General features: G+C 41.7%; 1 protein-coding gene across 1 annotated transcript in view; it reads left to right on the top strand.

Moving 5' to 3' along the window:
- LOC108270557 (protein kinase C-binding protein NELL1) overlaps nucleotides 1-25,163 on the top strand; it is a 211,458-nt gene that overhangs the window by 43,044 nt on the left and 143,251 nt on the right. The window contains exon 4 of the mRNA XM_017477381.3: nucleotides 4,531-4,701. Coding sequence (XP_017332870.1) covers nucleotides 4,531-4,701 — 171 coding nt within the window. The remainder of the gene's footprint in view (nucleotides 1-4,530; nucleotides 4,702-25,163) is intronic.

The raw sequence follows: 25,163 nt of genomic DNA, 5'->3' as shown, positions 1-25,163 counted from the left end.
TTCTCTGGTTGTTCGTTTATTGTTTTTTTGTTTCCCCCTTTCTTTTGGTTTTGGCTGTGGTTGTTTGTTGGGTGGGGTGTAATTTAAAATGTAAATTTTAAATAAAAATTCTATGATCAAAAAAAAAATGGAGCTGGCAAACATATAGCTAGCTAACTGATTATTGATGTGTGTCTAATTTCAGATTTCTCTTGAATCTCTCGTTAGGCCACACCTTCCATATTTCCTCTGCCCTGTCCTACGAGTCTTGTCTTGGTGGTCTAGAAATAGTACTGAGACATCTGGCCTCTTTATGTAATACTGCTGAGACTCTGCAGTGTCTCAGTACAAACACACAGACACACACACACACACACAGGTCTGTGGAATTCTGGTTCTGATGCAATCTGATTCCTCTTCGAACAGACTGCATCCAGAGACACAGCACAATCTGTTGTGTGTGTGCTCAATAAACTCTTAAATCCTAACAAATTGTGAAAAAATTGGGCAATTGTTTATGGCAAATGAGAAATGCAAACTACTCAGGCATTGCACACCAGCACTAACAGCACTAATTATATTGTTATTCTTTGGCACCTATCTTTTGCACTACCTGTTATATTGGACACTTCCACACTAGAACTGTGTACTGGTTGGCGCTACACTGTCACTATGCCTATTGTCCAGTTTTAGTAGTTACTCTACTGTCTTCTGTTGTTTGCATACATTTGCACGCGCACTTTATATGAAAATGTGTAGGTCTTATTTAGTTCTATGGTGTCTCGTGTAGTTAGGGTGTTGTTTTATGTAGCACCATGCTCCTGGAGGAACATTGTTTCATTTCACTGTGTACTGTACCAGCTATATATGGTTAAAATGACAATAAAAACCACTTGACTTGACTTGAAGAGGACAGGTAGTGCATTCCTCCTGAAGCTGGCGTATGTTTGCCCCACCCTCTTCATGTCATATCACATCAAACCAGTCACTCCATTTGGATAAAGACCCACACTCTCCCGTGTTCACCTTCTCCGGCGTTCTAATCAGAGACACCTGTTCCCATTTACACTCGCAATCACACCACACATAAAAGAGACTGTTTGAACACAATGTCTTTGTGAAGTATACACTCAGTTGCGTTTGTCTCTGTCGTAACCAAGCCGTTCTAAGTGTTCATATTCTGGTTTTGGACTTTGTTTACTCTGTTGACCTCGATTCTCTGCCTAGCCTAGTTTATGCCTGTTTACCTGATTGTATGACCCTTGCCCTTGTGGAATTTGGAATTACCATTTGGACTTGTCGTGTTTGGATTAAACTTCATAACCTGCACTTGTTTCGGTCCGTGCCACCTTTACGTGACGCCTCCAACTGGTACCTGGGGAGACTTTCCTAGTGGGTGGAAATTGGCAAGAACAAATTGAGGAGAAAATGGGATGGAAAAGCAATTTAAAAAAACAAACAAACTTGCAGAACATTTTAAAGCTGCTTTTATATTGTTTGGTTTGTGCCTGTGCACTGCCCTCTTCAACACAGACCACAGCTTTCATCAGGGTTTAAATTTGGAGACTGAGATAACCATTGCAAAATGGTGACTTTGTGTCCCTCAAACATTTGTGTTGCCTTGGATGTATCTTGTTAAAATCTATTTATGGCCACATCCTAATATTATGGCAGAAGGGTTTAAAAATATCATTGTCCATAATGCAATTTATGAAGTCCATGGACATTCATGAGACAGCCCCAAATCTTTCATCAATCCACCACCATGATTCACAGAGGGTTTGGGGATTTTTCTTTTAATGTAGTACCAATTTTTTTCAACAAGCATGCTGATTGCATGCATGACCAAAAGGTTGAAGGATTGTGACCTGAGCGTGAAGAACATTATCAGTAAGTGTGGTTATTAAGTGCTGTGAATGGTGCATGCACAAGTGTGGAGCAGTGAAGTGAACGTGTGGAGTAATTCTGTTTCTATTCCCTTTGTCAAGCGCTGACAAACGCATGCTTACTTTCCCTTTGCTCTCCAGGGTATACACTTTGCAGTCCAGTTTTTGGGACATTGGCATTGGGATAAGACATGTCCTATCCCACTTCTAAAATTGGTCACTTTCATCCAACCCCCTTTCTTCTGAAAGCACAGACGGGAGACTAGAGCTGAACTAAGTATGCAGCTAACGTGTGTTGGACAACAATGTTATGTTAATTTCCTTAAATGAACAAATAAGGTCACCATTTACACTTTTATGCACATAAATTCACAAGTTATCCCCACTTCCACATAGATCCCGATGCATGTTCACGAGAGAACCATGAGGCATGCATGCCGTGTTGAAGCGAGAGCAGGCAAAAAAATGCAAGTCCTCCTATATATAGAAATTACAGACATCTATGTTACAAAGATTGTTCTGTGACTCAGATTGTGGACAGCGTCCCTCTTCCTCTGCTGTAAACAGTGCAGTACTTCCGGCTCCCGTTGTGGATGCTCCCGCGGGACCTGTCCGCCCTCGTGGATGTTTTTTGTCCGCTCTCGTGTCAGCACAATGTTTTGGTTACTGGACTGTAAATGGAGGGACAGAAATCTCATCCAGCTTTCATTATAAATATTTTCATTTGTGTTCCGAAGATGAAAATCTTAAGGTTTTGTAACGACATGAGGGTGAGTAATAGATGACAGAATTTTCATTTTTGGTTGAACGATCCCTTTAAACTTTTGAACAAGGTTCAAAGTTTGTATTTGAAAAATACAAATCAAAGTCTTGATTTGAAATGAGAAATTGATTTCAGCCTTATTTGGCTGTATTTTCAGCTTTGATTTTGAGCCTCATTTACTGCTACTGAGAAGAAATGTAACAGCAGTAGACATAAATATGAGTTCTAAAATAGACAAAGAGAACCTTTAATTTAAATGAGAAGTGATATGTTTGGAGAAAGGAAAACACTGCATTCTAGCATAAGAACCTTATCTCATCTGTGAAACATGGTGGTGGTAGTATCATGGTTTTGGCCTGTTTTCCTGCATCTGTACCAGGAGGACTTGCCAGGACATTTATCTGTGAACTGAATCTCAAGAGAAAGTATATCATGCAGCAATCACTGACTTCAAGCACGCAAGTTGCTCTACCAAAGAACGGTTAAAGGAGAATAAAGTTAATGTTTTGGAACGGCTGAGTCAAAGTCCTGACATTAATCCAATAGAAATGTTGTGGAAGAACCTGAAGCAAGCAGTTCATGTGAGGAAACCCTCCAACATCCCAGAGCTGTTCTGTACTGAGGAACGGGTTAAAATTCCTCCAAGCCGATGTGCAGGACTGATCAACAGTTACCCCAAACGTTTGTCTGCTGTTATTGCTGCACAAGGGGGTCACACCACATGCTTGAATGATACTTGAAGTATGTGAAGGTTCATATACTTGTACCACTCACATATATGTAATATTGGCTCATTTTCCTCAATAAGTAAATGACCATGAAGAAATGTAGAAAATCCTAAAGGGTTCACAAACTTTCCAACACCACTGTATATATAACCTGTACATGCTGTGGTCACTCTAGAATGGATTTTTATTATGTGATTTCATTTTTGTTTTAATGATCTCAGATATTAAATGATGTATATTATTGAATATTTTCTGTTACCCTTGACACATTAGTGCCAAATCAACTGGCAATGGAAACTTTCACTCTTACTGGTTGTTTCTCTCAGAATAAGCAAGTAGTGGAGGACAGAAAAAAGCACCTCTTGGCTTGTGAAGCCTTGTTTGGTATTCTACTGAGCAGTGTGTCTTTCAGGCTTCATGCATATTAATGCCTACTGTTTGGAAGGAGAGTTGAGGCAAACGTGATGGTGATGTGGAAAAATAAAATACCAAGCTCTGCTCAGAAAGGACCTCTCGTTCAGTATAAGTAGAATAATGGCGTAATTTCTGATTCTACTGTTGATCTAAAGCCTTTCTTTCTTTTATTGGGGGAACAAAATAGAAATCTGTCTTGTTAGACTTGATAAATGACCACTTCAATTTTTAAATTGTTCATGATGTGACCATGCATTTGCAGAGGCTGCAGCGATGCTATGTGGGCTTAAACAAACAAACAAACAAAAAAGCTGAGGTTGTGGGTGTACCTTTACCAAAGGCCCTACTGATTGCAGAGGTTGTAATTATTTTGCATGTAGATGTTGTGTTAGATTGTGTTACTAGTTAGTGGCACATGACTGCACATACTGCACCGGTAGGGAAGTCAGTCAGAATGACTGGTTTTGAAGATGTTTCATCATTCGTCCCTGGAACTCCAATCAGTTTTGCTGATTGATCCAAGTCAATATGAAATGCTAATAGTACTGAGTTAAGGTGCTGGCATTAAAATGGGGAGAGGTTTTTTTAATGTAATGTTATTGTAATGTAATTATTACACAAGCTGTTTGAGAGGTGGATATCTTCACAGATGGCACAACTGGCAGGGAATGTTATTCAGTCTGCCACTGAGAATAACACAGAATAGCAGGTTGGTTCTTATTAGCGATTCATGTTAAAACTGTGCTCTTTTCCCTTCCAGCTACTTCGAACTGGAGAGCAGTGGACTTAGGGAGGAAATCCGCTACAAATATCGCCACAAAGGAAAACAGCGATCTGAGACCTTCCCATATAGACTAGCTGATGGTCAGTGGCATAAAATCGCTTTGTCCATTAGCGCCAGTCATTTACTGCTTCACGTGGACTGTAACAGGTAAGCTTTATTATCACTCTGTTGAGCAGGTTCCTTCTGATGTCATCCTTATAGCTAGTTCAGCTACTGCACTGTATGTCAGTTTGTATCAATTTATGTAATACCTTATGCATTTTTTATAATGTTATGTCTAGCTATTTATGTTTGCTACTCTACAGATGTATGCTAACAATGCATATTCCAGCTACCGAAGAATTTTTACTATAGCATGTGTGTGATCTTTATGTAAGGATTGTTGATAACCATGTGGGTGATTTTCGCCAGTGGAATAATACTGTATATCTGCCATCAGCAGATGCTCAGCAGGGGGGCTGACATGCTCTGCATGTAGAGTACCTCTGTTCCTGTTCAAATATTTCTGTTCACTACTTAGCACTACTCTGTCTTTTCAGCTAAGTGATGATCAATATAAACAATACTGATAGAAATCAGGCTCCAGAGACTGTTGCTGTGCTTGAGGCTCCTCTTGATGGCTGGTGTGTGTGGGTGTGCGTTTATATGTATATGTATATGTATTTGTGCAGGCTGAAGTAGAAAGTTGGGGATGGGGGCAATGGAGCAGCCAATTTACCAAACTGTCATTTGTAATGTTTCATTTTGGGGAAGCTGCTTTAACATTACAGCCAAATTGGAAACAAATCGGACTCACCTTTTTCTCGCAATGGATTCATGAATATAGTAATATTTTTAAGCATGTAATATACACTTAGCCTCAGATTCTTGTTCTTGGCTGACAGGAGCAGAACCTGATATTGTCTTCTGTTGCTGTAGCTAAGGATTGATGTGTTGTACATTCTGAGATGCTTTTCTGCACACCATGGTTGTAAAGAGTGATTATTTGAGTTACTGTATTCTTCCTGTCCACTCAGACCAGACTGGTCATTCTTCTCTGATCTTTTCATCAACAAGGTGTTTCAGCCTGCAGACACTCTGCTCACAGAATCATTTTTGGTTTTCACACATTCTGTGTAAACTCTAGAGACCGGTGTATGTGAAAATCCCAGGAGATCAGCAGTTTCAGAAACACTCGAACCAGGCCATCTGGCACCAACAACCTTGCCATGGTTAAATTGGATGGTGAGTGTATATTTGGTCTCGCGAAGAGTATCACCATGTGTGTTTGGGGGGTGGGTGGGCGGATTACAGTTTGAGATAAGGAGTAGAGTGGCATTCTGTTTGTAGGCCATCATTTTTTTAAAAGGCTTTTTAAATGTCAGGACAGTCTGAGTCATAATCCCGTACAGAATTGATTTTTGGGTTGTACCAGTGTAGGATGCATATTTAACCAATTCACATATTTAACCCAGGGCTCAGAACTGACAACATCAGAACGAGTAGTGATTTGAGAACAAATGATGAATCAGCTGCGTGGATGCAAGCGCCCACCCACTAGTCACTTATTTACATATCATATGCATAAGACATGCCAGAATTTAACCTCATATTCATCTAATTTACATGAAAGGCTTTATGCTACAACAGTGAGCCAAGGAAATATAAGGAAAGGGAGACCTGAGGGGGAAAATACAGTTCCAGAATATAACAGCTGTTCATGGCCATATTCAGTTAGAAAGCTGAATCACGTTCCCACCTCACCTGCAGGTAGATAGGTAAACTCTATTTATAGCTAGGTTAAAGCTAAAAAATACCATCTTTAACTGACAGTTTCATTATGACTGTATTTATAAATCTAGCCAATATATGAGCCAATAAATTTCCTTCCAGTAACAGGTTATTTAACTGCAAATCAACAAATAGTACGCTATAATTTACACACCCAGCGACCTGACACAAGATTGATCATAAAGATTCGCAAAAGTCGAACTTGAATAAAGTAATAACTTTCATTGGAAATTGCGTGTGCTCGTTTTACAACCCCAATTCCAAAAAAAGTTGGGACACTGTAAATAAATGTAAATAAAAACAGAATGCAGTGATTTGCAAATCTCATAAACCCATATGTTCTTCACAACTGAACATAGAAAACTATCAAATGTTTAAACTGAGGAAATGTACCGTTTTAAGAAAAAAATAAGGTAATTTTTAATTTCATAGCCGCAACACGTCTCAAAAAGTTGGGAAGGGAGCAACAAAAGGCTGGAAAATATGCGTTACTAAAAAGAAACAGCTGGAGGAACATTTTGCAACTAATTAGTTTGATTGGTAACAGGTCAGTAAGATGATTGGGTATAAAAAGAGTATCGTAGAGAGGCGGAGTCTTTAAGAAGTAAAGATGGGATGGAATCTGCATGGAAGCATATGTTACTCTAAAACTTCTAGATACCTTTCAGCATTAATGGGGCCTTTCCAGATGTGCAAGCTACTACTGCACCCCCATACCATCAGAGGTGCAGGCTTGTGATCTAAGCGCTGATAAAAAGCCAGATGGTCCCTCTCCTCTTTCTCTTTAGTCCATGGTTTCCAAAAAGAATTTTTGAAATTTCGATTTGTCTGACCACAGAACAGTTTCCACTTTGCCTCAGTCCATTTTAAATGAGCTTTGGCCCATGAGCTTTGGATCATGTTCACATATGGCTTCATCTTTACATGATAGAGCTTTAACCAGCGTTTGTGGATGGCACAATGATTTCTGGAGGTGTTTCTGAGCCCATGCAGTGATTTCCATTACAGAATCAGGCCTGTTTTGTAATGCAGGGCCGCCTGAGGGCCCGAAGATCACGAGCATGCAGTATTGATTTTCACCCTCGTCCCTTGCTCACAGAGATTTCTCCAGATTCTCAGAATCTTTTGATGATATTATGTCCTGTAGATGATGAGATATTCATAGTCTTCACAATATTACACTGAGGAACATTATTCTGAAATTGTTCCACAAACCGTAGATGCAGTTTTTCACAGATTGGTGAACCTCTGCTCATCTTTTCTTCTGAAAGACTCAGCCTCTCAAAGATCCATCTTACTGACCTGTTCCCAATTAACCTCCAGCTGTTTCTTTTTACTAACACTTACTTTTCCAGCCTTTTGTTGCCCCGTCCCAACATTTTTGAGACTTATTTTTTTCTTAAAATGATACATTTACTCAGTTTAAACATTTGATATGTTTTCTACGTTCTATTGTGAATAACACGTGTTTATGAGATTTGCAAATAATTGCATTCTGTTTTTATTTACATTTATTTACATATTATACAGCATCCCAACCTTTTTGGAGTTGGGGTTGTACAGTCAAATTTGTCCGTACGCAACATTGAAGAATAAGAGCCACCGAATTAGAACTTTTTGGTTGTTCTTCGCATTTTAGTAACATATACATTATATGGCCAAAAGTATGTGGACATCTGGTCACCACACCTATAAAAGCTTGCTGAACATCCCATTCCAAAACTGTTGGCATTAATATGGAGTTTCCCCTGTGCAATATCCTCCAATCTTTTGGGAAGGCTTTCTACAAGATTTTGGAGTCTGTGGAAATTTGTGCCTATTGCCTCATAGTCAATGTTCTAATTCATCCGTAAGGTTTAGGTCAGGGCTCTGTGTGGGCCAAGTATGTCTTTTTGGACCTCGCTATGAGCATGACCTTCCTCAATCTGTTGCCACAAAGTTGGAGGCTTACAATTGTGTAATTATTTGACCATTATACCTCCTCCACCAAACATCACTGTTGGCACTCTGCGTTCCATTATTTAGTGTTCTCCTGGCTTCCACCAAACCCAGATTCATCTATCGGACTGCCAGATAGTGAAGTGTGATTCATCACTCCAGAGAACACATTTCCACTGCTCCATTGTGCAGTGGCGGCACTTTCCACCACTCAAAGCCCACGCTCGGCATTGCACATAATGATCTCAGGCTTGTGTGCAGCTGCCATTAAAACCCATTTCATGAAGCTCCAGATGCACAGTTCTTGTGCTGACGTACTGTAGCTTCCAGAGGCAGTTTGGAACACTGTAGTGTGTGATGCAACAGAAGATGGGCATTTTGTATGCGCTATGCCAATTTTTTTTGCCGGCCCCGCTCTGGGGGTTTGTGTAGTCTACGGCTGCATGGCTGAGCCGTTGTTGCTTAGCCACTGGAGTGGAATCTGATGTGGTCTTCTACTGTTGTAGCCCAGGTTTGATTTGTTGTGCATTCTGAGATGTTCTTCTGCTCACCACGATTGTAAAGAGTGATTATTTGAGTTATTATAGTCTTAATCCTAGATGATTCCATTTCACAATAATATATATATATATATATATATATATATATATATATATATATATATATATATATATATATATATATATATATATATATATTAGTTATAGTTGACGAGGCAAATCTAACAGGGCAGAAATGTCACAAACTGACTCATAGCACTGCCACATTTAAAGTCACCGAGCTCTTCAGTATGACTCGTTCTACTGCCCGTGTTTGTCTAAGGAGATTGCATGGCTATGGCCTTGATTTTATGCACCTGTTGGCAATAGGGAGGGTGCACATTCTTTTGACCTATTAGTGTAAGGTCATTCAAAACAGCATGGATATTACCAACAAACGTTTTTTTCAGAACAATGTTCTGTTCATGGGCATTAAACATTTATTTAGCCAAAACTAAACTGCTAAAACATCGTGGTTTGTCATTTGAGATCAGCCAAATGGTCTCTTTACGTAAAAGAAGACAAGTTTTGCCCAAGCCGAGTGACGAAAAAAAAATCAACAACAAAGCAAACAGGCTCACCAATGATGGATAGAAATATGGTACAGTGAGGAGAGTTAATTCAGCTATCTAACTTTAACTCCTCTCCTTGCAAAGATGTGCTATCCATGGTAGAATTCTAGCTTGTTTTTGCAATGCTCATGTAACAGCAGGATTCAGCATTGTTTGCAACATTTGGCACATCATTGAAATCCTGCAGCACAGACGTGACACCCACTGGCCTAGTTTATAGTACCCGACTGAATGATGAAATACTTTGCGATACCCTGAAAATGTGAGTGTAATCAAGTTTGGGTGGAAAAAGGAGTGTGTAACAACCTTGTTTTCCAAGATAGCCTTGGAGGTGCGAGCCGTTATAAAACAGCAAAGCAGTGCTGGCGTGTTTTGGTCAGTAAAATTAATTGGAGCTTATGGTTAAGTCATGGTCACTCAGAGTTTTCTGTTTTCTTACTGTCATGTGGTGCACATCTGAAATGAGGCATTCTTTCTGAAATCACGTGGTACCAGGAAAATAGTGTTATGAGAATCCAGTGTGTACGTCTAAATGGGAATGAATGGGGGGGGAAATGCCCAGAGGTAGATATGCCAGCACCGTCAACACGGTGTGAGAATTCTGGCTCTTAGCTATATCACTCCAGTTCATAATTAATTTCAACTATTGATGTTCACTGTGTTTTTTTTTTTTTTTTTTTGTGTTTTTTTAAAAAATCCTGATTAGGGGTGAACTATTGATTCACAATCTAAAAACTATTTTAGTTTGTGAATGATTTAAAATGTCTCCATGATCTGTTTTTACAGATGTATCCAAGTTGTCATGATTTGCATCAAGGTTCATCAATGTGTTGTGCTGGTTGAGACGCTTGTCTGCTCACCACAGTTGTAACGACTTACTGTAGTTCCCTTTCAAAGGGAACTTGAACATTGCATTTAGCCTAACACTATGGAAGCGCCTCTCAGGCATGACCATCTAAAGCTTGTATAAAATCATGCCTATTTATAGGCCTGCCATGATCAGGTGACGTGGCAATTAAGTGCATTTGGAGTTCGCGTCGTGACTCCTCCTTCTGCCATGGAAAGCCAAAAGGGAAAAAAAGAGAGAAAACACACACACACACACACACACACAAATAGTAATAATTCCTCTCTGACTCCGAGGAGCCAGAAGGATGTGCTAAAAACTGAGAGCAGCATATAAAAAGCTGCTTGAAATGATTACTAAGGCTGGATGAGCTTTTTTCTCCCCAGTGAAAGTAAATCCCTCACACTGCAGAAAACTCCCCTTTCTTCCAGAAGTGCATGACAAAATATCAGTCTTCTGGGGGAAAACCATGCATAAGCCGTATTTATAACCCCACGGTGTTGGATTATTCGGCCATTGTGGGGAATGAACGGCATGGCTATTTACCTGTGCTGAAGATGGAGGATGCGCTTGCAAGCTACCTCTCTTCATCGACGGCAGGTAATTAGGGGGGCCGGCTATGCCATCCAAGCCACCGTGTAAAGCCAACGTGGCATTGGTGGGCAAGGCCTATGCAGTAGTACCCTTGGTTGTGGGTCACTGCAGACAGTGACAGTGTTGCAGGCCTACCAAGCAGACCTGCTTGACATATGGCGGCATTCAACCAGTTCCTTCCCTGTTGTGTCGAGTTCACCCGGGCATCCATGAGTGGAGCCCGGACCAGCACTGGGGTGAGGGAGACACAGAAGACAATTTTGGCAGCCCGCCAACCCCCGCAGACAGCCAAGGGACCCGGGCGGCCATAATTGTGGCCTGCTACTAGGCCTTATCTGAGATTGGTCATAAAGGCCAAGCAGGCAAAGAAGAGCGATCCTGAGGGGCCATGGAGGGACATATCAGTGGAGGTTGTTAGGGCAGTTAGCCCCCAGTGCTACTGTAGGGCCTCCCCTAGCCAAGGCTGTCCGAAGTTTTCAGTATTCTCTGGTCAGCAAGCTGTCACAGGGCAAAGAAAATCTGATGCTTTCCCTCCGATAGAATGTGGAATAGTTAGCATCACTAAAAGACTGTCTGGCAGCGTCGAAACTACTGCCAAATGTGTCTCCATGGGGTCTACCATAGAAAAGGGTTACCGGGTCCAGTTTAGAGCTCGACCCCCTGGTTCAGAGGTGTGCTCACCACAGTTGTCAGCACAGACCAGAGCCCGATGTTAGTGCAGGAAGTAAGAGCCCTCTTGGACAAAGTGGCCCTAGAACATGTACCCTGTTCCCTGAGGGAGGGAGATTTTTTACAGCCGTTATTTTCTGGTCCGCAAAAAATAGAGGAGTATGTGGCCAGTTTGTGTGCATCATCTGAACTGTACTCTTCAGACATACAGGTTCAAGATGCTGATGCTTAAACTTATCATTCCACAGATTCAGTTTGAGGACTGGTTTGTGATTATAGATCTAAAAGGTGCATATTTCCACATAGAAATATCGCTAGCTTTATCCCCTCGCACCTTCACAAAGTGCATGGATGTCACTCTGGCTCCATTGTGACTCCAGTGTATCCGTGTATTAAACTACCTGGACGACTGGTTAATTCTAGCATGATCCAGGGAACTGGCGGTTCAACATCAAGATGTTGTTCTCAACCACATGAAGAGCTTGGGGCTCAGGTTGAACCTCAGAAAAGTCTGCTTTCCCCAGTGCAGTGGACAACGTTTCTGTGAGTTATAAGGATTTTACTACGATGAGGGCGTTTCTATCCCCAAAATGCGTAGGGTCAATCCTATCAACACTGAGCAAGATAAAGCTGGATCTTGGGAGACTATTGGAGCTTATGGGCCTATTGCACAGGAGACCATTCAGTGGTGGCTGAGAAGATGGGGGTCTCGTCCAAGGACTAAACCTCCGAGAGTAATCGGTGTCATGCGACGATGCCTACATGCTCTGAGAATTGAGTGTCCCCGGTTTTAGCCTTGGGTCACAGTCTAGGGCTGTCTCCTTAGTGCAAGATGAAAAGACAGACACGTCCCTCACAGGCTGGCGCACAGTCTTAGACAGCTGTCCAGCTCACGGTCTCTGGAGCGGCCCTCATTTGGAGCAGCATATAAATTGTCTGGAAATGTGGGCCATATTTCCAGCATTGAAATTCCTTCTTTCTCAATTGAGCGGTCACCATGTGTTTACAGACAACACAGCAGTGGTATCATATATTGACCACCGGGGAGGATTATGTCCACGCCCCCTGTTCAGGCAGGTGCAACGAATTCTTCTCTGGGCAGAAGGAAAGTTTATCAGTAAGTGCAATGTACATTCTGGGAATATGGGGGCAGACATCCTGTTGAGGCAGGGGCTGAGGCCCAGGAATTGGTGGCTTCATCTACAAGTGGTGCAGTCCATATGGCGAGGTTTGGCCAAGCGGGGCTGCATGTGTTTGCCAACGAGGAGACAGCACACAGCCCGCTGTGGTTCGCCCTCACTCCTCCCGCACATTTAGGGCTCGACGCCATGGTGCACATGTGGCCGAGGTCACATCTGTACGCTTTTCCCCCGATCGCTCTGCTCCCACAAGTTCTAGCGAGAGTTCACCAAGACAGACTATGTCTGCTGCTAGTAGCACCTTATTGGCCAGCTCGAATATGGTTCTCAGAGATAATATCCCTGCTAGATGGCACTCCTTGGGAGATTCCCATCCGCAGGGATCCACTGTAGACCCTGTGAACTGTGCAATAGCTACAGTCCTGGAGTTCTTAAAAGAATGTTGTCCAGCGGGATGGTCTCCTTCTACAATCAGGGTTTACATGGCCGCCATTTAGGCCAGCCACGCCCCTGTTGATGGGGCCTCTGTGAGGCAACATCCTCTAACTTCGAGGTTCATGCATGGTGTCAGGCGGCTGAGGCCCATCTGCAGGTCGCGCATACCTTCGTGGGACCTTTTTGTGGTCCTGGAAGGTCTGTCAGGGACCCTATTTGAGCCACACTGGAACAAGAAAGAATGCACCTGCTGTGTCCAGTAAGGGCTCTCTGTACTTACGTCCACCGCTCCGGCCAGTGGCGTAAGTCGGAGCAACTGCTGGTCTGCGGTGACAGTAGAGGTGATGCTGTGCCAAAGCAACGCATCTCTAATTGGATACTGGAAGCAATCGCTATTGAGGTGCGCGCTCTCTCTAAGCCTCTGGGCATAAGAGCTCATTCCACTACAGCGGTCGCCTCAGCGAAGGCTTTGTCCAAAGGGGTATCCTTACAGGATGTGTATGCTGCTGCAGGGTGGTCTATGCCACACACATTCATTCTTTATTACAGCCTGGATATTCATTCCACCCCGGGCTCGAGTGTCTTGCAGTGACCCCCGGGCTTGGGTCTTTTTGAACAGGCCGTACCCTCGGTATGACGGAGTGGATATTCTTGTTCCCATAATGTTATGTTAAATGCAACGTCGAAGTTTCCTTTGAAAGGGAACGTCTTGGTTATGCATGTATCCCTGTTCCCTGAGAAGGCAACGAGACGTTGCGTAGCTTTGTCATACCAGGTCAGGCCTGTAAATTGCGTCTTCGATTCAGATAATAGAGGCTGATGGCACGGTTCACAGGTGCCATATATATATATATATATCACACAACGCGCTTAATTGCCATGTCACCTGATCACGGCAGGCCTATAAATAGGCATGATTTTACACAAGCTTCAGATGCCGGTCATGCGTGAGAGGCGCTCCCATACTGTTATGCTAAACCCAACGTCTCGTTCCCTTCTCAGGGAACAGGGTTACATGCGTAACCAAGATGACTTCCTGTCAACTAGAACCAGTCTGTCTACCAGTAGACCTGCCACTCACTTGATGTTTGTGTGTGTGTGTGTGTGTGTGTGTTTTTTTACACCATTAGGCTATGTGTAAACTCTAGACACTGCTGTGCCTCAATATGTCAGGAGATCAGCAGCTGCTCAAATACTTAAACCTGGAATATAAGCCGATACATGAATATTCACGAGTTTCCTTCCTAAACAAAAAGCTGCAATCAAATACTGAATAGCAGACAAAAAATATGAATAAAAATCTCATCGGGCGTGTCTTAATGATGACATGAAATGATATAAATAACCTCAAAAAACATGCAAGGTTTCAAACGTGGGTCTTGTCCGCCCCAGACTCCCAATCCGTGTCAGTGCTTCACGGAGAAACTCTACACACTGTCATGAACGTTAACTGAAGCTGTTGACCTGTATATGCATGATTTTATGCATGAATGAGTGAGGCACAGGTGTTCCTATTGAAGTGGCCAGTGCTAATAGAGCGTTTGACAGTTGTTGACAGTGCAGAAGTGGCTTTGTGGTAGTGCTGACATTTGAACTCGGCACCCTTCGTTCCCTAGTGTAGGGAATTCATAAACACTAAACCATCACATTTTTAATATACACTAGAGACAGACAGGTCTGTGTTTTGAGGTCATATTTGCTTTGAGCTCAGTGTGGAATGAGGTGACAGGGGAAAGAGTTATTTCAGCCCTGAGAAAACCGATTAGCTCTGCCTCTTTCGTCAAGGCAAACAAATATTTATCTGGAGATTTTCTGCCTGGCTGTCAGGCTGTGGCAGGAGGATGCTGCCATCAGACGTCTGAGAGATTTGGCCTTCAGAGAGAAGATGTGGCTAAACAATCAATACCTCAGTGTGAGCACTTCACTGAGGATATAATCATGGTTTCAGATTTGTGCTTTAAACAGATGTATTAACTTGTAAGGTTTTTTTTTTTTTTTTTTTTTAAATATTCTTTTATCAATCTTTGTAATATTTTGTGAAAGAAAAGCACCTGAATTATTTATAGACATTTATGGACATGATACAGAACATCATTTCCTGTTGACATTCATTCATCGGCTTATGTTTGAAAAAGAAATGTGTGCGTCAAGTGCCAGTAAAATATCCAAACCACGTTGTAAAATACAACACGCTTCTATATGTAGTTACGTGAGCATTAATGTCAGCAGGATTTAAAATCCCTGCTTTGTTTGGTTAACGTTTGTATACACCTCTGTAATTTCCTCTCTATTTGTTATAGTGCTGCTCTGTAATTTTCAGGCGTATAGACGAGACGTTGTTTCCGATGTGCCATTTTGATGGGAGGGCTAACGAGATACCGCGACAATATAATGAACCGTTGCGTAGCAATATTGCTGTTTATGCTTTTTCACGAAAGCACACAACGCTCAGAGAGTAAAGCAACGAGTGTGTCATATAAAAGGAAGAGAGAAAAAAAACTAATTTAAAAAAAACTAACTAACGGAAGAATCCCTTTTTATCCGTGCTGTCATAACACACCCGGACTTGCTCACACACTCTAGCTGTGACTATAGCAACTGCATCGGAATCCCACCACCTGCTGTGCTACACACATTGCCTGAGTTGAATCAGTTTTACCAGAGGGATTAATGAGTGTGCACGGATGACCTTTTCAGAATCAGGAACACACAGGGATGCGGAAATGGTGATGACACAGAGCATAATGAAGTGTAGCTCAAACTTGCAGTATAACTTTTAGGCTAGCACAACACACACCTTACAGTAGAGCAGGGTAATATGACGAGTTTTAGACCGTGAATCATTAAAATGTCTCGCATATTTTGTCTGAAAAATGAAAAGCGCTGAAATACTCATGCCGAAGTTGTTTTACGAGCCAGACTTTACTCCGTTTGCTTGGTAAAGTCGCATCCTCCCTGACCGACACAGAAACAAACCAATTTTGCTAGTCACACCAAGCATAGGCTTACGCTTTCTCCTTTTTTTTCTGTTTTTTTCTTTTTCTTTCCCTTGTCAACATGGCAGCTTTACTGACAACACACACACAAATTCAACATCAGTTACAGGGAACTGGCGGATTTTACACAACGGATATTGCGCGAACAACGAATGTTTGCAAAATATTCCAAAACAAGATTTTCATATTGAGTGACAAATTTAACTACCATGAAAACACCACAAAGAGTGTGTTGGAAGCCACATAACACGAAGAGCACACGTGAGTGTAACAGGATATAATCCCCAGCCAAACGGAGTAAAAATTCGGAATGAGCAAAAATTCAGAATATGACTGCACCCTGATTATACACCTTAAATGGAATTTGATGTGCATGTAAACATAGTCATTGTTACTCTTTTTCTTTGAGGTGATGTTTCCTTGTCGAGCTATAGTACGTTTACATTAGTAAGTAAAGCCATTTGGTTGCTCTGTTCAGTAACTTGCAAAATAGCCTTGTGATAATATTGTAGATCATGATCCAGTTACAGTATATAATATTTTGCCAAATCACACACCTCTAATTTGAATGATAATCATTCATCTGCAACACTCACAGCCCACTTTATCTGGTAAAAAAAAAAGAAAACATTTGGTTGTCAAGACGAGTAATGTCTCTGATTAAGTTGATTATCTCCTTGGCTGTCCTCCATTTTAATTTAATATTCATGTCCATCTTTATTTATTTCATATTTGGCCTCAAGTGGCATTCCATGTTTTTTTTTTATTAGTCTGTTTACAGAATTAAAGATGCATTTAAGTTTGACATATTGTGGTTACGTAAAGGCTCAAGTCAAAAGTCCAGGGTCAGAATCCACATTAAACAAGATTCTGGCAGTTAAATCTTACACCTTTCCAACTACAGCTGTATACAGTGCAAAACAGGAAGTGCATTGACCCACGTCCTGTACAGTGAGTGATTTATTCCTTTTATTCAGCAAGTTATATACCTTCTTTTTAATGTTGAACAACCTTATGTACTTACTAAGATTTCTAGGCAGCCAGCTTTAGATCGTCATCCTCATTTGAATACATTTTATATTGTTTGAGCTTCTGTTGGTAAATTAATTGGGGAAAAACTATGAGTGAAATCATCCTAAAATACATCCCTAAAGATGTTCATAATCATGAATATATTTGTTCATTTCAGGCTACATTAGGACCCTGAATATTTTGAGAATTGTATTTGCACAGTGGGGAAAAGTATCAAAAATGTTGAAAGGAACAGTCAATAAATCCTCATTATTCAGGAGGTGCCTGAAAGAAATGGTCCTTTGGAAAATCATTTAGGCTTTAAAAGGCTCCCTCACGTCTTGCCTGGCTCATCCATCATTGAGACGTCTATTTTTCTGCCTCTGCCAGAAAGCATAAAATGGGCCGTGGTTGGATCTTCCAGCAGGATAATGATCTAAAACATACATCAAAATCAACACAAAAACGGTTTACTGACCACAAAATCAAGGTCCTGCCATGACCATCCCAGTCCCCTGACCTGAACCCCATAGAGAACCTGTGGGGTGAACTAAAGAGGAGAGTCCACCAGCGTGGACCTCGAAATGAGAAGGATCTGGAGAGGTTCTGTATGGAGGAACGCTCTCAGATCCCTCGCCATGTATTCTCCAACCTCATCAGGCGTTATAGGAGAAGACTCAGAGCTGCTATCTTGCCAAAGATTTGTTTTCTTTCTACACGCGTGTTTATGGTTGATGTCATGTCTCCGCCCCTGTCATGTCATTGGTTGTTTCCTAATGTGTCTCAGATGTTTTATGTCTTCCCCTTTGATTATTTTTGGTATTTATATCCCTTGTGTGTTTATGTTTGGGCAAAGTATTGTTAGTGTCTCTACATACCAAGCCGTTGTCTTCTTCGTTTAGCGTCTCATGGTTTTGATCTTATTCTCGTCCTCGTATTTTCCTGTTTGCCGTTTGCCTGTCCATTTGCCTGTTTAGACCGTGCCTTTGTCTCTCTCCTCGTCATCGTCTGTGACAGTTGGGTAAAAAGTTTGTTAATTAAGCAAGAAAATTGACATTTCTGAAAGAAAGAAAAACATGGAACACATGGGTAAAGAAAGAGCTATGAACTGTGAGGGACAGACAGAAGTTTGATCGTTTATTAGATTTGATTGATTCTGTTGATCATTGGAATTTTATAAACACTTGAGAACAGTCAAGCTGTTGTGAGAAATATACTACTCATTTTATGATGTGTTTACAGTGTGTCATGTATTACATTCGTCACACACTCTTATGCAAAGCAGCTTATATTTGAGAGAGAAGACACAAGCGGCCTCTGTGTTCAAACTCTATAAATGTTTATATATATATATATATATATATATATATATATATATATATATATATATATATATATATGACAGTTTGAGTATAAAGCAACAAGCCTGTTAAATCCTTAGCTTTCTCACTACTCAGAGTGAACCAAGCTCTCAAGCATATCACCTATTTGCCATTTAAACGCTTAAGCCACACTTACAAATGTACAAGTTTCATTGCATTAGAAAACACAATGTCAAACTAAGTGGAGTTTATTTTAAAGAAAGATACCACCACAGAAACGAGTGGTTACTCTGTTCGGGACATCTGTATGAATTTGAAGGTAATTGACTTCATACTGTACATCCATTTTAAATGACTCTGAGACCAGCTGTTGAAAGTAATCCCATAAATGACTAAGAAGAGGGAAGTACGTTTTGAGATTGCACAAAGGCCATTCTTTTCACCAAATCAGCAGCACTTAAATAAATAAATACCTACATGAAGGACCCAGAAAGACCACAAACTGACTGGGCAGGATAATTTACCAGATACAACTAGAGCACACAACTATTTAAAACAAGATAAAAGAACATCAGTACAGAGAAATTTGTCGGAAATCATTCATCAACCATTCATGGTATAGTGTTTGTGTGGAGAAAGCCAGTAGAAGATTTCAAACCAAAGTCTGGGGCTGTTTTACCTACATTTTTATTTGCAAGCTTGTGCTCATTGAGGGCATTATGAACTCGGACATGTACAGAGACAGTTTTGATGCAAAATTATTCAAGGATAAAAGTGGATTTTTCAGATATCGATCCAAAATGAAAGTCTTAGAATGGGCCTCCCACAGCCCTGACCTAAACCCTATAGGGTGTCTTTTGGGATGCAATGGAGAATAAATGAGCAGATGTCTTTATAAACTGAATGTTTTTGTTGAAAACTTGGAGGAAACTTTCACCAACTTTTACAGAAACTGGTTAATTCTATGCTTAGATGTTGTCAAGAAGTTCTATGAAACAAAGGATGGCACAAACACTGTAACTGTGATGTTTACTGTGACTGTAACTGTGAAGCCACTAATGAGTTTATTTTTAGACCAAATATTTTTGGTCTAATTTTGAACAGTATATCTATAAATTTTAGATTTTTAAACACTGAAAAGTGTGCTTGTGGTAGCTTTTTTTTTTTTTTTTTTTTTTTTTTTTTAAACAAATGGCACATGGTTTGACTTGTTGTTTTCTAATGCAGTGGACTTCTTAAGTGTGGCTTAATCTGGATACAGACTGTGTATTTAGTTTGAATCAATGTTTTTGAAAAAATAAAATCCTAAATTAACTAATAAAATGAAAGAATTCTTGATATTATCCAACATTATTTTACAACAGTATGAAACATGCTCCAATTATACATAGTTTAAGTCTGAATTTTCTCAATGGATGATGATGATGATAATGATTTTAGAATGCAATCTTTTATACACAACCCCTGTTCCACAGGGCCAGGAGTTACATGTTGAATCCAGGGTTGTTATTAGTAGTGCGATTACACAGATTGCTCTCTGTGTCTGCTTTTGAGCGATGAGGTGAAAAGAACAAACGCATGCACTCATCCCATCGGAATTGGTGGAAATCCTGGGTTAAAGAGACCATAAATGGTGCTAATGTACACAAATTACAGTAAACACGGTGCGGTGTGCTTCATTTTTTGGTTCATGTCAAAATGCCCAATTTGCAGTTGCACTGAGAGTTTCAGTGTAGCCACACCGATCAGCCATAACATTGAAAACCACTGACAGGTGAAGTGAATAACATTGATTATCTTGTTACAGTGCCACCTGTCAGGAGTGGGATATACAGTATTAGGCAGCAACTGAACAATCAGTTCTCTTAGTTGATGTGCTGGAAGCAGGAAAAACAGGCAAGCGTAAGGATCTGAGTGACTTTGACAAGGGCCAAATTGTGATGGCTACACAACTGGGTCAGAGTACATTTATTTATTTACTTTTATTCACTTAGCAGACGCTTTTATCCAAAGCGACTTACAAATGAGAAAGATACAAGCAAAGCGATATATCAAGCAGAGAACAATACAAGTAGTGCTACCATACAAGATCCATTAATTGAATTCCAGAAGAAGCAAAGTGCAGAGTAGAGGTGTAAGTGCAATTATTTTTATTTTTATTTTTATTTTTTAATGAGTTGGTTAGGTCTTCATGGAAGAGTTGGGTCTTTAGCTGTTTTTTGAAGATGGTGAGAGATTCTGCGGTCCGGATTGAGATTGGAAGTGCATTCCACCACTGAGGAACAGTTAGTGTGAAGGTTCTTGAAAGGGACCTTGAGCCACGCTGAGTTGGAACTGCTAAACGTCGGTCGCTAATCGATCACAGATTGCGAGAGGGAACGTAGGCCTTCAGGAGAGAGTTGAGGTAGGAGGGTGCTGTTCCTGACAAGGTCTTGTAGGTGAGCATCAAGGCCTTGAACTTGATGTGGGCAGCTACAGGAAGCCAGTGGAGGGAGATGAAGAAGGGTGTGACATGGGTTCTCTTGGGCTGGTTGAAGACGAGGTGCGCTGCAGCATTCTGAATCATCTCAAGGGGTTTGATGGAGCTGGCTGGGAGGCCTGAAAGCAGTGAGTTGCAGTAGTCCAGTTTAGAGATAACAAGAGCCTGGACTAGTATCTGTGTAGCCTGTTCGGTGATGCAGTGTCAGATTTTCTTGATGTTGTAAAGGATGAACCTACAGGTCCTTGCAGTTGCTGAGATATTGTCTGTAAAGGTCAAGCCGTCATCAAGAATCACCCCAAGGTTCCTGGCCATCCTGGTTGGCATGAGTGTGATTGAGCCGAGCTGTACAGTGAGGTTGTGGTTGATTGAGGTACAGGCTGGGATGACGAGAAGCTCAGATTTTGCCAGGTTAAGCTTAAGATGGTTTTCCTTCATCCAGACCGAGATGTCCGAAAGGCAAGCAGAGATGCAAGCAGAGATGCGTGCAGAGACGGATGGATCGTCAGGCTGGAAGGACAAATGGAGCTGGGTGTCATCAGCATAGCAATGATATGAGAAGCCATGAGACTCAATCACCTGCCCTAGAGATGTAGTGTAGATAGAAAAGAGGAGTGGACCCAGAACTGACCCCTGTAGAATGCCAGTTGTGAGTTGCTGAGTTTCAGAAATACCTCCCCTCCATGATACCTTGAAGGATCTGTCAGAGAGATAGGATTCCACCCAGCGCAGAACCGTTCCAGTGATGCCCAGGCTCGAGAGAGTTGACAGGAAGATCTGATGGTTCACAGTGTCGAAAGCAGCAGAGAGGTCAAGTAGGATGAGGACAGATGATCTAGAGGTTGCTCGTGCTAGTCGTAAGACGGAAAGCAGAGCAGTCTCTGAGGAGTGGTTGCTCTTGAAGCCAGACTGCTTGTTGTCCAGGAGGTTGTTCTGTGTGAGAAAATTGGAGAGCTGATTAAAAACGGCTCTTTCAAGAGTTTTGGAAAGAAAAGGGAGGAGGGAAACAGGTCTGTAGTCGTCAACTATAGCAGGGTTGAGTGATGGTTTTTTAAGCAGTGGGGTAACCCGGGCCTGCTTAAATGAGGTAGGGTATGTGCCAGTAGAGAGGGATGTGTTAAAGATGTGTGTGAGTGCAGGTAATAGTGTGGGAGAGATGGACTGAAGAAGGTGAGAAGGGATAGGGTCAAGAGGACAGGTGTGGGACGGCTAGAGAGGAGGAGTTTAGAGACATCAGTCTCTGAGAGGGGAAAGAAGGAAGTCAGTTGGGAGTTACACGGACGAGGAGTCGGTCTATGCATGTCTGGGGTTGAGAACTGTTTCCTGATTGATGTAACCTTGTTGGTAAAGAAAGTGGCAAAGTCATCTGCAGTGAGAGAAGTAGGGGAAGGGGGAGGAGGGGGACAGAGTAGAGAGGAAAAGGTTTTGAAAAGAATGCAGGTGTTGGGAGAACTACCAATCTTCTCTTGGTAGAATGTGGCTTTAGCAATGGAGATGCTATTGGAAAAAGAAGAGAGAAGTGTCTGGTAATTGGTTAGGTCAATTTGGGTTGTTTGATTTGCCCCATTTCCTTTCAGATGCTCTTAGTTTGGCCCGGTTGTTACGCAGAGCTTCTGAGAGCCAAGGACTAGAGGGTGATGTGCAAGCAGGTCTGGAGGTTAGGGGACATATGCTGTCAAGAGAAGATGTTAGGGTGGAACATAGCATGTCGGTTGTGGTGTTTAAGTCAAGTGAGGAAAGGTGGCTGTCGGAGGGAAGTAAGGTTGTGACAACAGAGGAGAAATGTGAGGGGGAAAGGGAGCGAAGATTGCGACGAAAAGAGATAGAGGGAGGAGACAGTGATGGTGGTGAGGGGAGAGAAATAGAGAACTGGATAAAGAAATGGTCAGAGGTGTGGAGCGGAGTAATGAGAAGATTATGTGTGGTGCAATTATGTGTGAGGATGAGGTCAAGCTGTTTGCCGGCTTTGTGGGTTGCTGGTGTGGTGAACTGCTTGAAGTCGAATGTGGGAAGGAGAGCAAGAAAGTCAGTTGCATATGGCTTGTCTAGATGAATGTTGAAATCACCAAGGACCAGAAGAGGAGTCCCATCATCTGGGATGGTGGATAGTAGCGTGTCAAATTCATCGATGAACTTCCCCAGTTGAACTGGAGGACGGTAAACAACAAGAAAGTGCATTTTGGCAGGGTCAGTGACTGTAACAGCATGAAATTCAAAGGAAGTGTATGAGCAAGAGGGAGAAAGACAGGTAAATTTCCATGTTTTGGAGAGAAGCAAACCTGTACCACCCCCTCGTCTGTTGGGGCATGAGGTATGGGAGAAGTTGAAGTTGGAGGCCAGGGCAGCGGGTGTGGCAGCGTTCTCAGCATGGATCCAGGTCTCAGTCAGAGCCAGCACACCGAGATTGGAGTGGGTTGCAAATGCAGAAATGAAATCTGCATTGTTGACAGCAGATTGGCAGTTTCAAAGTCCGACTGAGAATGAGATGGAACCTGCAGAGGCCGCATTCAGAGAGCGTAGGTTGTCCAAGTTGTGTACGTTTCTGGGAGAATGCCATGGTCTGCGCCTGTGGCAAATAACAGGGATAAACTGATGACACGTTAGTGTGTGTAAACAGGTAACAGCAAGAGGAATAAAGGGAGAAAAAGTATACTTAACAGTACGTGTGGTGTCTTGTCGGTGTCCTTGCTCGGTGGACTCGTGCAGGTAGACTCGCAGGTCTTTACACGAGCTTGGTCTTCACACGACAAGGGCTGACGCTTCCGCTGATGCTTCCGGCTCAGCGTTTCTTAATTAATAAATACTGATGTGTTTCACCTGAGCACGCCTCTTCAATTAGCAAAACAAAGAGTAGTCGTGTGAACGAGCGACTCCCGACCGAAACTGAAACTGAATACCGGAATTTGCTTTAATCTAGCATCAAGTATACAGCTCATAGCAACAAGGAAGCACAGTTACAGCTTCTATCTGACAATCGGTGCTAAAACTAGTTTCAACTAAAAAATCCAGAAAGAGACACTTACCAGTTACTGTTCGCCTGGGTCAATAATCGCTTCTGCAATTAGAGTATCTCCAAAACAGCAGATTACTGGGGTGTTCCCAGTATGCAGTGGTTAGCACCTACCAAAAGTGGTCCAAGCAAGCTCAACCGGTAGACCAGCGACAGGGTCATGGGAGCCCAAGGCTCATTGATGCGCATGGGGAGCAAAGGCTAATCACAGAAGAGCTACTATAGCACAAATTATGAAAAAGTTAATGCTAAAAATGTACTGCATTCATGTGGATGCTACGTTGACACATACCACCTACCTAAACATTGTTGCAGACCGAGTATACCTCTTCATGGCAACGGTATTCCCTAACGGCAGTGGGGTCTTTCAGCAGGATAATGTGCCCTGCCACACTGCAAAAATAGTTCAGGAACAGTTTGAGGAACATGACAAAAAGTTCATGGTCTCCAAATTCCCCAGATCTCAATCCGATCGCACAGCTGTGGGATGTGCCGGACAAACAAGTCCGATCCAAGTCGGAGGCCCCATCTTGCAACTTACAGGATATGCTGCTAACGTCTTGGTGCCAGATACCACAACACACCTTCAGAGGTCTTGTGGAGTCCATGCCTTGATGGGTGAGAGCTGTTTGGTGGAACAAGGAGGACCTACAATATATTAGGCAAGTGATTTTAACTGTTATAACTTAAAACTTACACCTAACCCATAGTAGGTGCAACATTCAGCAAAATTATAACTACACGGTGATTCTGTTCAAAATGATCTAAGCTGCAATGGCCAGGCATTTATACTTTTAAATCCATTTTAAAAAATTGTTAGAAGGATTTCTTTATGTGGATAGTTAGTCAATGGTTTCTGAACATGGGCACCATACAGAAATCGTTTCTGTAATGGAATGCATAAACGGAATTATAAAACTACAAATAGTGTAACACGATCTTTCCTCGAGCACTACAAAATGGCATCAAACTAAGATATTAGCAAGATATCTTCTTAGCAATCCACAATATAATTTAACAGTTTGCCTAAATGCAGTATAATATTATAACATTATACCACAGTGCATTTGAACTCAAATCTGATCAGTCATATCGTGTGCATTATTTTAGTATAACAGCACGCTTAGTTTCAGCTTTAATATGTAATATGACTGTTAATATTAATTCACTCATTCTAATATGTTACTATTTCTATAGCAACAGCTAGTAGGGACGTACGGCTTACGTGCCACATGATAATTATGAGCTTTGGTAATAAAAAATGATTGGGTTTTTTTGCATCTATTGT

Source organism: Ictalurus punctatus, chromosome 10 (genome assembly GCF_001660625.3).
Source record: "Ictalurus punctatus breed USDA103 chromosome 10, Coco_2.0, whole genome shotgun sequence".
In the NCBI taxonomy this organism is placed as follows: Eukaryota; Metazoa; Chordata; class Actinopteri; order Siluriformes; family Ictaluridae; genus Ictalurus; species Ictalurus punctatus.
The sequence above is the reverse complement of the archived record's forward strand: the minus strand, read 5'-3'. Positions and strand labels throughout refer to the sequence as shown.